We start from the raw sequence: 11578 nt of genomic DNA, 5'->3' as shown, positions 1-11578 counted from the left end.
AAGCACCAGGAGAGGCAACAGGAGGAAAATTGGACACAGCAGTGGGAACTGTAGAGACATTTTGCACCCAAACTGATTTTTTTTTCTCTGAAATTTTACACCTGTTAAAATCCCCCTAGAAATTCAGTATTTTGGTTAAAAAGGCAGTGAGGGTTTTGCTTTTTTCACAACCACACTTAAAGCTTAACACATCCCACAGGATTCCCCTCCCTGCCTACATCAACAAAAAATGGGGGAGAAAAGCCCAACACCACCATCAGACCAACTGAGAAATTTTATTTTTTAGTGTAGAACCTTCACACTGAAAAGAGTTTTCAGGTCAGAGCCAGGATTTAACAAATTTTCACCCAAAATGAGAGGCACAGCCACCTCCCGGTGAAAAAGCCAACCCTTCCCAAGGGCTCCCAGATGATGCCAAATCCTCATCCCTGTGCCACACATGGATGGATTTAGAAGGTGGAAGCAGCTGCTCCCTCCCCACCTAGTGGCAAGGTGTCCCTGCCCAGGGCAGGATACTGGAATTGGATGGGCTTTTGTGTCCCTTCCAATCCAAAACATTCCAAACTGTGATAATTCCACAGGCCTTCAGCTTCTGCTGTGGGCACAGCTGACTTTGGCTCCCACCCCCTGCTCACCACCTCATCTCATTAATTTTATAACCAGCAGGACAAAATAAAGGCTCCTGGGCAATTCCCAAAGGATCTGCACTCAGCCGGGAGGGATCAGCATCTGCTCACATCCCAGGTGGGAGTAGAGCATGCTCCAGGTCAGTCCCCTCAGCACTGAACAGCAGGACACCCAGACACTTGTAATCCCCTCTAATGGATTTGGGAAACTTAATTCCAGAATCCTGGCACCCTTAAGCGTGTCATTAACTCTCTCCCTTCACAGAAGCTGTGGCTGTCCCTGGATCCCAGGCCAGGTTGGACAAGGCTCGGAGCAGCCTGGGATATGGGAGGTTGGGAAGGCGAGCACAGCAGGACAGCCCCCACATTCCAGGAGCAGCACTCGACAGAGCAGAGCCCGCAGAACCGCTAAAAGCGGTACAAAAGGGGAACACGCACGGATCAGCTAGGTTAGGAGACCATTTATTAAGAAAGGCTGAGAGACGCTGCAGATGTGTCAGGGAGGCCCTGGGACGCCGCGAGAGCTGCTGGATGTCGCCTCATCCTCCCGGCGCTCAGTCCAGCTGCAAGAGAGCGAGAGACGAGGGGAGTCAGCGGGAACCGGCACCCCCGAGCCCCCCTCGCTGCCACGGGGCTCACCTTGATGAAGCCGATGTCCTTGGCGTACTGGCGGAAGCACTGCCGGCACATGTTGAGCCCGTATTTGCGGATGAGGCCGTGGCGGTTGGAGCACACGCGGCTGTGAAGGGAACAGAGAGAGGCGGGTGAGAGTGGGAAGGTGAGAAAAGAGAGGGGAGGGGGGTGGTGAGAAGGCAGCCACGACCCAGGGAGAGCAAGGAGCAGCACTAACCAAGAGCGGGAGCCCTGCCCGAACTTCCTGGGGTGGCTCCAGTAGAGCTGCTGGTGCCCCATGGCTGCGCGGCGCCGAGAGGAAGATGGCGGAGGCCGCCTGCCCTTATACCCCTCACGGTGCCTCCCGGCGTGCACCGCGCGGCTCCCCCTTCCCGCCCAGTGACGTCACGGCCGGGCGAGCGGTGGGCGGTTCCTCGCCTCGCCGTGACGTCACGTATAGGGGCGGAGTCGCTCCGCCCGCCCCGTGACGTCACCACAGCAGAAGCTCGTCTGTGCGGCGGAGCGGGCGGGGAGCGCCGGGCGCGGTGGCGCGCGCCTGTAGTCCCAGCTGCCGGGGAGGCTGAGCTCGACGGATCGCTTGAGCCCAGGAGTTCTGGGCTGCCGTGCGCTGTGCCGAGCGGGCGTCCAAGCTAAGGCCGCCATCAATATGGTGACCCGCGGGGAGCTGCGGGACACCAGGTTGACTAAGGAGGGGTGAACCGGCCCAGGTCGGAGACGGAGCAGGTCAAAGCTCCCGTGGCGGTCAGTAGCGGGATCGCGCCTGTGAATAGCCACGCCAGCGTAGCCTGGGCAACACAGAGACACGCGGGCTCCCCTTTTGCACCAACCCGACCCCAACGCCCCCCTCATCTCCCCCAGCCCACCCCAAAACACACTCCGCTCCCCGGCCCCGACACCGCCTCCTACTGCACCCGCACCGCACCGCACCCCGCGCCGCCTCACGCTCAGCTCACACCCACCGCCTCACCTCCCGCACCCACGCACCCTCACACAATACATTTGCACTAACACTGCTTAAAGGCGCCCCCGATTTATTTTTTTCTCCCCATGGCGGTTAATGTGGTGAAAGCCGGCTCAGGGCGGGCGGGGCTGCGCTGACACCAAGCCCTCACTGCGCCTTCCTGGAGCTTATGAAGCCTGAGCTGCTGTCACCAACTCACCTGCCCTTGGTCCCTCCGTGTCCCCTCGGTTCCTCCGTGTCCCCTCAGCTCCCGTGTCCCCTCACATCCATCATCCCTTCAACTCCTCCATGTCCCTTCCCTCACACCCGCTGTCCCTTCGCTGTCCTTATGCAGAATTCTGTCCCTTCCTTTGCTCCCTGTTGCTGGTGGCACCATTTTCCTTCCTAACCCCTCTTTTCAATTCCAACAGGTGTCACTAGGTGTGTTACGCTTTACCTGATGTTTATGGAAAACTTTGTATTTCGTGTCGTGTTTGGTCATGACATTAGGTAGGCGGGAACCGGTGATTAGATGGGTGGATTTAAGTAAAGTTCAGTGTATAATTTTGTTTTTTATTCCCTGGCGAGCTCGATTTGTGGACAATTCCCACCTTGCGCTATGTGCACAATAAATAATGCCTCGTTTCTAAGCCTGACCGCGTAGTTCGTGTTTAGAGCCCCAAAGGTTCGGCAACACCGTCAGCTCCTGCGCCCTCCCATAACTCCCCGTGTCCCCTCACGCTCCGTGTCCCCTCATACTCAGTCCCCTCACAGCCCGTATCCCCTCACTCTGCATCCCCTCACAGCCCGTGTCCCCTCACAACCCGTGTCCCCTCATTCCGTGTCCCCTCACTCCGTGTCCCCTCACAGCCCGTGTCCCCTCACAGCCCGTGTCCCCTCATTCCGTGTCCCCTCACAGCCCGTGTCCCCTCATTCCGTGTCCCCTCACTCCGTATCCCCTCACAGCCCGTGTCCCCTCACAGCCCGTGTCCCCTCATTCCGTGTCCCCTCACTCCGTATCCCCTCACAGCCCGTGTCCCCTCACAGCCCGTGTCCCCTCACTCCGTATCCCCTCACAGCCCGTGTCCCCTCACAGCCCGTGTCCCCTCACTCCGTGTCCCCTCACAGCCCGTGTCCCCTCACTCTGCATCCCCTCGCTCCCCGTCACTCCCGCCGCCTCTCCCGCCCTTCCCCACCAAGCCGCACCAGCCGCCTCCAGCAGGAGGTGCCAGCGGCCCGGCCCGCGCGGCGGGCGCTGCCCTGAGGGCTCGCGCTCGGACTGCCCGCCGCTGCCGGTGCGGCCGCTGCCGCCGGTACCACCGGGGCCGCCGCCCTCCCTTCCCGCCCCTCCATCCCGCTCGCCGGGCGGCCCCGCGCCCCTCACCGGGCGGCGGGCGGGACCGGGGCGGCGCGGCGGGCCGGCACCGCGGCGGGCAAGCAGGCAGCACAGCGGGCGCCTGTGCGCGCACAGCGCGGGAGGCCCCCGGCGGCGCCGCCCGCCGCGCGCGGGCCGGGGCCGGGGCCGGGACCGGGATCGGGACCGGGATGCGGCTGCAGTGCGAGGTGGAGGTGCTGAGCCGGCTCCTGCCCAGCTGCGGGCTGCGGGGCCGCGGCCGCGCGGCCCGGGCGCTGGTGTCGCTGGGGCGGCCGCCCGGCGCTGCCGGTGCCGGCATTTACCTGATGGTGTGCACGGCGCGGGACCGCGGCGGGGCTCGCTACAAGGTGGGGACGGCGGCGGGCGGGGCGCGGCGGGGGTGCCCCGGGCGGCCGCTGAGCCCGCTGTGCCCGCAGGTGCAGCAGAACGTGGAGCGGCTCTTCACGCGGTTCGTGGAGGAGGGAAAGGCCACGGTGCGGCTGAGGGAGCCCGCGGTGGATCTGTGCCTCAGCAAGGTGGGAACGGGAACGGGAACGGCGCCGGGAGCAGCGACAGAGCCGCCGCGGCGAGGGGGGAAGGCACGTTCGGATTGCAGAATGTTTGGGTTGGAAGAGAATTTAAATCCCATCCCACCCCTGCCACCCTCACCGTCCCAGGCTGCTCCAAGCCCCAATGTCCGACCTGGGCTTGGACACTTCCAGGGATCCAGGAGCAGCCACAGCTGCTCTGGGAATTCCATTCCAGGGCCTGCCCACCCTCCCAGCCGGGAATTCCTTCCCAATATCCCATCTATCCCTGCCCTCTGATAGTGGGAAGCCATTCCCTCTTTTCTGGGCTGTGTTCTTCTCCCTCTTTTCTGGGCTGTGTTCTTCTTCCTCTTCAACTCCAGTAGCCCATTTTCATGCTTTGCTTCACAGCTTCTTTAGAAAAAACTTTTTTTAACTCTTATGCAATATTGGTCTTTGGCCTTAAATTCCATGAAATAATAGTTCCTTACAGTCTTTCTCATGGAAAACCAAGAGAAGACTCCTCTTGTTTTCGTGGACAAAAATATCAGTGTGGCTTTCAAAGCATGCACAGAGCCGGGCACGGGCACCATCTCACCTTATTTCAAACACCATTGTATTTGTTCACGGTTCCCAGAGGATTTGTAAAGTGTTTTTAACAGCGCTAAACTCGCCCAAAAAATAATGTATTATCACTGAATTCTTGTGTCCTTTTCTCCTGTGCCTGTTACAGGAATCTTCTGTAGCCCCATAGGAGAGAAAAGTGGGACAGGTTTTCTAAAAGCTCTGAGTTCTTACCTAAAACTTTCTAGTCAGGCTGTTTAAATGAAAGCAAATTATGTTTATTGCTGGTTTAGAAAATCCTTTTTCCTTTCTGTTTTCTGAATCTGAGGAAAGCAGCCTTAATTTTATGAACATCTTAAAGAGTTAAGTAGGAAGGGAGGATGCCAAATCCAGTGGGTTTTTTTTTTCCCTGTTAGAAGCCAATGTGGTCTGTGTTTTGGAAGAATTAAGGTTTTTGTATTAGATCCAGAACAACTTCTGCTTCCATTACTCTGAATTTTTCTGCTGGAGAATGAGAAATCAAAAAATTCATCTCAAAATATTACAGGTACCTCTTAAGCTCTCCAAATCCAGAACCCAAATTTAAGATGCTTCATCACTTTTCCATAGTTTCCTGCCAGATTTTTATTACTTCATTACAGAAAAGATTCTTAACTCTCAAAGATGACCGAAAACTTTGTGGAAATGAGATTTCAAAATACTGGAAATGGGAATATTGGTTATGTGAAATCCCCCTGCTTGTGCTCTGCCAGGCACTGGATTTGCTGCACTCAGCCAGGCCAGGTATGGAGTTGGGAAACATCAGTGCAGAGCATTCACCCCTGCAGCAGAAATAATAAATTCTGGGTGTTTTCTGGGGTTTATTTCCCTTCAGCAGCTCTGAGACTTGGGAGGTATCAATTTTAAACTCCTTGTCCAACATCATCTCTGGGGCTGCTACTTCAGGAAAATTGCATCCTGAGCTCTTCCAAATAATTATTGTTTTGCTTTGATTTTTTTATTATTATTATTATTTTTTATCTTAGATGTGTGAGTATTTTCCTCAGCACATTCAGGGTTTCTCAGCAAGATGTTTGGAGATCTGATGTGGCTCTTTGGGAGGTCCTGTGGAGGGAACTGTGTTTTGTGCTAGAGAGCAAAGAAATCCTGCCTGTCACTTCCTTCTGGTGGACAGTATTGATTTCACTTGGTCCTCACAGATCTGGAGGACTTTCTGGACTGAATCCCTGTTTTAGTTATCTTGAAAATGCCACAAATCTGCCTGGAATTAGGGGAAATTCTGGAGCTCAGTGTGTGTGTTAGGCTGGCTGAGATAAAGAGGGTTGGTGGTTGTAGAGCCCCAGGACGGTTTGGGATAGATGGGACCTTAAATCCCATCCCATTCACCCCTTCCACCATCCCAGGCTGCTCCAAGCCCCATCCAGCCTGGCCTGGGACATTTCCAGGGATCCAGGGGCAGCCACAGCTTCTCTGGATAGCCTTGGATACAAAGCTGTTTGTTGTGCATCTTCCCCACCTCTGGAAGGTGTCACAGCAGTTGTCGTCCTTGGAATGCTTAAGGAAAATGATAATTTTAGCTTACAGATGCAGCCAATTAAGTTTGACCTTTAATGTCTTTATTTCTCTCATGTTTCCTGCCAGGATTATCTCCAATGTCTTTGTTTTCTTGTGCTGGGTGCTTATGGCACATTATGTGCTCTAGTCCTGAACCCTCTCAAATTTGGTCTAAACAAAAACATTTAGGAACAAAATTGTCTTTGAAGTACAAAATGTGTCACTGGGCTTGGGCAGGTGACAGCTGGGGACACAAGGACATCCTCTGGTCCCTCAGAACTCCAAGGCAGTTGTTTTCTTTTCCTCCTAGGGTTGCAATGTGATTTTTATTTTGGAATTCACTTCTTAGCTCACAGTCTGTGAGCCACACATCAGCTCGAGCATGAACTTGCTGGAAAATCTAGAGAAAATCTATATTTGGTCACAGATGTTTATAGAAGTGAATTAAATCAGTGCAACAGGTGAATTAGATATTTCTGGATCCGTGTTTAAAACACAGATCACTTGATTCTCTGGTATTGAGAGTCAGTGGGAGCCTTTAATGCCAGAGGGCAGCAGTAGGTGAGATTTGGGAAGGAATGCTTCCCTGTGAGAGTGGTGAGGCCCTGGAATAAAATTCCCAGAGCAGCTGTGGCTGCTCTTGGGTCCCTGGAAGTGTCCAAAGCCACATTGGACACTGGGGCTTGGAGCAGCCTGGGACAGTGGAAGGTGTCCCTGCCATGGCAGGAGGCTGAAGAGGATGGGATTTAGGATCCTTTCCAACCCAGACAATCCCACCTGGGATTTACTGTCAAAACATTGTATCCCACCTCAAGCATTATTTGGTCTTTGCACAGAATTTGCCTCTTTTCTGCTGCTGGCACAGCCAGAGCTGTGTGTGGCCACAAGCACTGACTTAGCTTCCACCTTCCTTTTGCTCTATTTTCAACCCCAACTTCCATCATTTTCTTTCCTAGAAACTTCCAGGAATTACTGCTTCAGGTTTCAGACCTCCGATTTCCCCACGTGTGTTTGTAACAGCCCTTTGACCTGGTGGCTTTTAGGGAGCTCCCAGTGCATCGGGGTTTTATCTGTACTTTATTTGCAGCGGTGGGTTCGGTGCTTTGTTCCTTCCCTGGGTGCTGCAGCACAGTTTGACCCACATTAATGGTAACAGAGCTGTTCCCTCTCGCATGCCATTGCCCTGCTGAGTGACACACACAGAACTGCTCAGAAGGTGTTAATAACCAAGGTAATGAACTTTTAACTCCAGCCTTGTGTTCCCCTGCAGGCAAATGTGATCAATTTAAAGACTTTCCTTTCAGCCGTGAGACTGGCTCACCAAGGCAACGACACCGGAGTTCTCCCTCTCTCACCTCTGGTCCCAGCCAAGAACTCCGACGTGGAGAAACCCAAAACCAAAATGATCATCACTTCCAGGAGGGATTACCCCCTCACCAAGAGCTTCCCTTTCTCCCTGGAGCACCTGCAGACCTCGTACTGCAAGCTGGCCAGGATCGACAGCAGGGTGCTGTGCCTGAAGAAGCTCCGCAAGCTGGACCTGAGCCACAACCACATCAAGCAGCTGCCGGCCACGCTGGGGGACCTGGCGTACCTGCAGGAGCTCGACCTGCACGACAACCACCTGGAGGCTTTCAGCGGGGCGCTGTGCAGCTCGGGCCTGCAGAAATCCCTGCAGCTGCTGGACCTGAGCCAGAACCAGATCCAGGCGCTGCCCATCGAGTTCTGCCAGCTGCGGGGCCTGGTGCAGCTGCGGCTGGACGACAACGCCCTGCTGCGCCTGCCCTGCAGGATCGGGCAGCTGAGCCGCCTGCGCTTCCTGTCGGCAGCTCGCAACAAGCTGCCCTTCCTGCCCAGTGACTTCAGGAAACTCTCCCTGGAGAACTTGGATCTCTTTGGGAATCCTTTTGAGCAGCCCAACCCGCTGGTTCCCAACATCCAGCTGAAAATCCCGTTGACGCTGTTGGAGTGTGCTGCCAGGGCCACCGTCAACCACAGGTAAGGGCAGGGAGGGCGCTGCTCCTTCTCACCTGTCCTCCCTTACCTTCCCTCACCCGCCTCTTTCCTTTCCCCTCTGTGCCTGTTTTCTCACCTATTAACTTCGTGAGATTAAAATTCCTCTTGTCAAGTCATCAGGATAAAGCACGGAATTGGTGCCTTCGGGAGCATTTAAGGAAAGACGGAGATTGAAGTGTTTTCATCCACCAGAGGAGGATGAACAGAATATTTTTGGCCAACTTTGGGAAAAGAGAATCAATTCTACAGCCATGAGCCACTTCTGCAGGCTTCTCCCTGCTGTAGATTTTCCTTAAGCTCCTAATTTCCCCTGGTGTTGGAGGGAGGGTGTTCTGGCTTACTCAGAGAAGACAAGCTATGAGGTAATATTTAAAAATATGATTTCACCAAGTAAATACCATCCTCCCAGGCTGCTGTTTGTTACCAGCTCCCTCCTCTTCCCCCACACCACTTCCATCACTCCACCCCTGATCCTTCCTGTACCAGGAGCCTCCAGGTACCAGCAGCTGCTGCTCCCACCCTGCTCGGGGTGGGGAGCACAGAGACAGAAATTTGGCACAGAAAGAGGGGAGACAGAGGCTGGAAGTGTCCCTAATCTGCATCCTGTGCCCCTTCCTGCCTTGGGGGTGGGGAGTGCCTCATAAACCCGAGGTAATTGTGCAGAAATTTGCACCAAAAGCATCCACGGGCACACCCTGAAGGGAGCTGAGCCACCACATGTTCTGGGCCAAATCACCCACTTCAGACCTTGCTGATTTTGTAATTAAACACCACGTGTCTCCTTTCCCAACTTTATCTAAATTGCAGTGGGTTTGATGTAAATATGAAGGCTTTTCTTTTCTAGAGGATTTAATCCCTCAGCACTGGTCAGATTTCAGTAAAAACCTTAAGAAAGGTACGAAACAGAAGATGCAAAAATAATGTTTGGAGATCAGTCTTCATTCCGGGAAAGTACCAGAGTTCTTGATTATGCTTTTTCCAGAAAAAAGGGTATTCTGAAATTAGAGTGGTGAAAAAACAAAACCCCAGAGGAGTCTTAGCTGTGTGAGTGATGGTGTGTGGAGAGACTTGGGAGTGTGTAGGTGGAGGCAGGATGTGAGTCAGTGGGATCTGAGCTGAGTTTGGAGTGCCAGCTGGGCACTGCTGAGACCCACACTTCAGCTACCCCGACACAATTCCTCAGGGGAGTTATTTATTTTGTACCCCAAACTCGACTCTGCTCCGCTGTAAATTCCAAAAGGAGCAATTCCCGTTCCCAGCTCTGGAGGTCATTGCTGACACGGTGGATGGAGAGAGCTGTGCAGCAGCAGAACTTTTAATTTCATGCCTCCAGGGCAGTGCTGCTGCAAAAGGCTCAGTTTACCTCCTGCTTTCTCCGAGTTGTATTTTAATGCTGCTACTCCTTGGTGTAAGAGAGGGAGGAGTAAATTGTGGGTGCTGTTCCAGGCCGTGGTGAAACTCAGGGAATGTGAGGGAAGAACAGAATGTGCCCAGTTGTCTCATTATTCTTAATCTTCCTTTCATTCTCTAATTCTCATTACTCTTAATCTTTCTAACTCCCTAACTAGCTGTGGCCCAGGCTGCCAGGATTGCTGTGAGCTCCCTGTTGTGGTGTCTCCCAGAGTTCATGTCCTTAGGGACTGCCTTGGGAAGTGGCATTTCATTCCTAACCAGTCCCAGATCTCTGGTTTTCCATGTCTGTGTGATGCCTGGAGAGGCTGACCTGGAGCAGGGGCTGGACAGAGTTCAAGGAATAAAGCAGGGATTTATTAAAAGCCCTTCCAAGGATTCCCCTCAGGCACTGCAAGAGCCCGGCTGAGGTTACACCCAAGATGGACCCAGGTCACGAGTTTCACACTTTTCTAAGTTTGGGTTCATTTCCATCTTGGGGTTCAGTGTCCAGTCCCAGCTCCAGGCTCTGCAGTCCCATCCTCCCACATCCTCCCCTCAATTCTCTGCTCTTTGCACTTTTTGGGGCTGCAGCTGCAGCGGTGTCCTTGGCTGTGGGGCTGGAAAAGGAGGAAAAGGATTGTTTTGTGTGACTGAGCTGTGAGCAGAGCTTGGAACACTCGATATGGAGTTCAGAGTCACACACCAGTGCACTGCAGAGTCTGGGAAAGGTGAAAGATAAAACTGAAGGAATCACGGGAATGCCGTGGGAATGGCATCTCCCGGGTGGCGCCTGTGTCCTGTCACTGCCTTGAGTGACACAGGTAACTGTGGTGAACTCACCCTCACTCCTCTCATCCCACAGAATCCCTTATGGCTGTCACCTCCTCCCTTCCCACCTGTGCAAGGATCTGGAAGTGGCCAAGACGTGCCAGTGTGGGAGCTCCTGCCTGAGCAGCTTCATCCAGATCACGGTGACCATGAACCTGCACCACGTGGCTCACACCGTGGTGCTCGTGGACAACATGGGGGGCACGGAGGCTCCCGTGCTCTGCTACTTCTGCTCCCTGGACTGCTACTCCCAGTTCCTGGACAGGCACCTGCAGAGCAACGGGTGACACGGGGCAGCGCCAGGCTCGGCCTGCTGGGGTTCTGGGGACGCGGGAGCCGGGAGGTGGTTCCTGCTTGTTCCCACCCGAGGTGTCACCGGCGTTCCCTGCGGAGACAAATCCCTCCGGGAGTCAGGGGACACGGCCTGGCCTGGCCTGACTCTTCTGCCCCTCTGGAATCTCCTCTGGTTGGAGCACAGAGCAATGTTTAGCTGAAGAGAAACTTCCTTCGAATGTATTTCCCTTTTGTTGTTCCCGGGGCTTTGCTGGGAGTTTTCTGTGTTTTGTGGGGTCAGTGGTTCCTTGTTGGAAGGACAAAGTGAGTTTATCCCAAAGTTACCCACGTGAGGCTCTGAGCTCTGCCCACGGGCAAGGACTGCACTCCACTCTTCCCAATGGAGGAGAAACCACGTCCAGAGCAATTACAGAATTCCAGGTGCTTCTTTTTATAGAGGTTCTGTTACAACATTCCCACTTGGAGCAGGGACCAGCACTGCTGGGTTTTTTTTACCAGAGCAAATGTTTTTTTTGGGGTTTCTCTCTTTGTGACACCAGAAATGACTTTTTTCTAAATACGTGCCTGAAACGTTGTTTCTTAATCCTCCTGTTTAAACAGTTCTTGAATTTGTTTCACTGTGTTGATTTATTAAATTTTGAAACCCTTCTGTGGATGTGTGGATTGTGTTTTGTCTGAGGAGTTTTCCATCCAGCGTATTCCAGGAATTAACTGCTGGTATTTTTCTGGGGAAGACACCAAAACGTTGAGCATATCCAGAGATTCTTTTATTTCCTGTCTTGTCAGGTGCTCCATGACTGGGAGATGGGAACAAAGGTCCCTTGAGAAGTTTTTAGGAATCCCATTCCCT

The 11578-nt window shown here is 53.7% G+C and overlaps 2 protein-coding genes across 3 annotated transcripts; one reads left to right on the top strand and one right to left on the bottom strand.

Moving 5' to 3' along the window:
* Positions 1–1072: 1072 nt before the first annotated feature.
* Positions 1073–1611, bottom strand: RPS29 (ribosomal protein S29). The gene is made up of 3 exons (XM_062495070.1): positions 1477–1611; positions 1266–1365; positions 1073–1189 (listed from the first exon to the last, which is right to left on the bottom strand). The coding sequence occupies exons 1-3, from the start codon at positions 1536–1538 to the stop codon at positions 1181–1183; spliced, it is 171 nt and encodes a 56-aa protein (XP_062351054.1). The 5' UTR covers positions 1539–1611; the 3' UTR covers positions 1073–1180.
* A 2111-nt stretch (positions 1612–3722) lies between these two features.
* On the top strand, positions 3723–11363 carry LRR1 (leucine rich repeat protein 1). 2 transcript variants are annotated; one of them, XM_062495069.1, is made up of 4 exons: positions 3723–3921; positions 3991–4089; positions 7469–8196; positions 10469–11363. In XM_062495069.1, exons 1-4 carry the CDS (start codon positions 3745–3747, stop codon positions 10719–10721), a joined length of 1257 nt encoding a protein of 418 aa, XP_062351053.1. In that variant the 5' UTR covers positions 3723–3744; the 3' UTR covers positions 10722–11363. The 2 variants fall into 2 exon arrangements, with proteins under 2 accessions (XP_062351053.1, XP_062351052.1); XM_062495068.1 differs by having other exon boundaries at positions 3723–4089.
* The last annotated feature ends 215 nt before the right edge of the window (positions 11364–11578 follow it).

This window comes from Cinclus cinclus, chromosome 6 (genome assembly GCF_963662255.1).
Source record: "Cinclus cinclus chromosome 6, bCinCin1.1, whole genome shotgun sequence".
NCBI lineage: Eukaryota > Metazoa > Chordata > Aves > Passeriformes > Cinclidae > Cinclus > Cinclus cinclus.
The sequence above is the reverse complement of the archived record's forward strand: the minus strand, read 5'-3'. Positions and strand labels throughout refer to the sequence as shown.

Excerpts from the sequence above, each read along its gene's own strand:
- RPS29 (XM_062495070.1), bottom strand. The coding sequence starts at position 1,538 with ATGGGGCACCAGCAGCTCTACTGGAGCCACCCCAGGAAGTTCGGGCAG. Across the intron at positions 1,366-1,476 it reads GGGCAGGGCTCCCGCTCTTG|CCGCGTGTGCTCCAACCGCC; the intron begins GTTAGTGCTGCT and ends TTCCCTTCACAG.
- LRR1 (XM_062495068.1), top strand. The coding sequence starts at position 3,745 with ATGCGGCTGCAGTGCGAGGTGGAGGTGCTGAGCCGGCTCCTGCCCAGC. Across the intron at positions 4,090-7,468 it reads TGGATCTGTGCCTCAGCAAG|GCAAATGTGATCAATTTAAA; the intron begins GTGGGAACGGGA and ends GTTCCCCTGCAG. Across the intron at positions 8,197-10,468 it reads AGGGCCACCGTCAACCACAG|AATCCCTTATGGCTGTCACC; the intron begins GTAAGGGCAGGG and ends CTCATCCCACAG.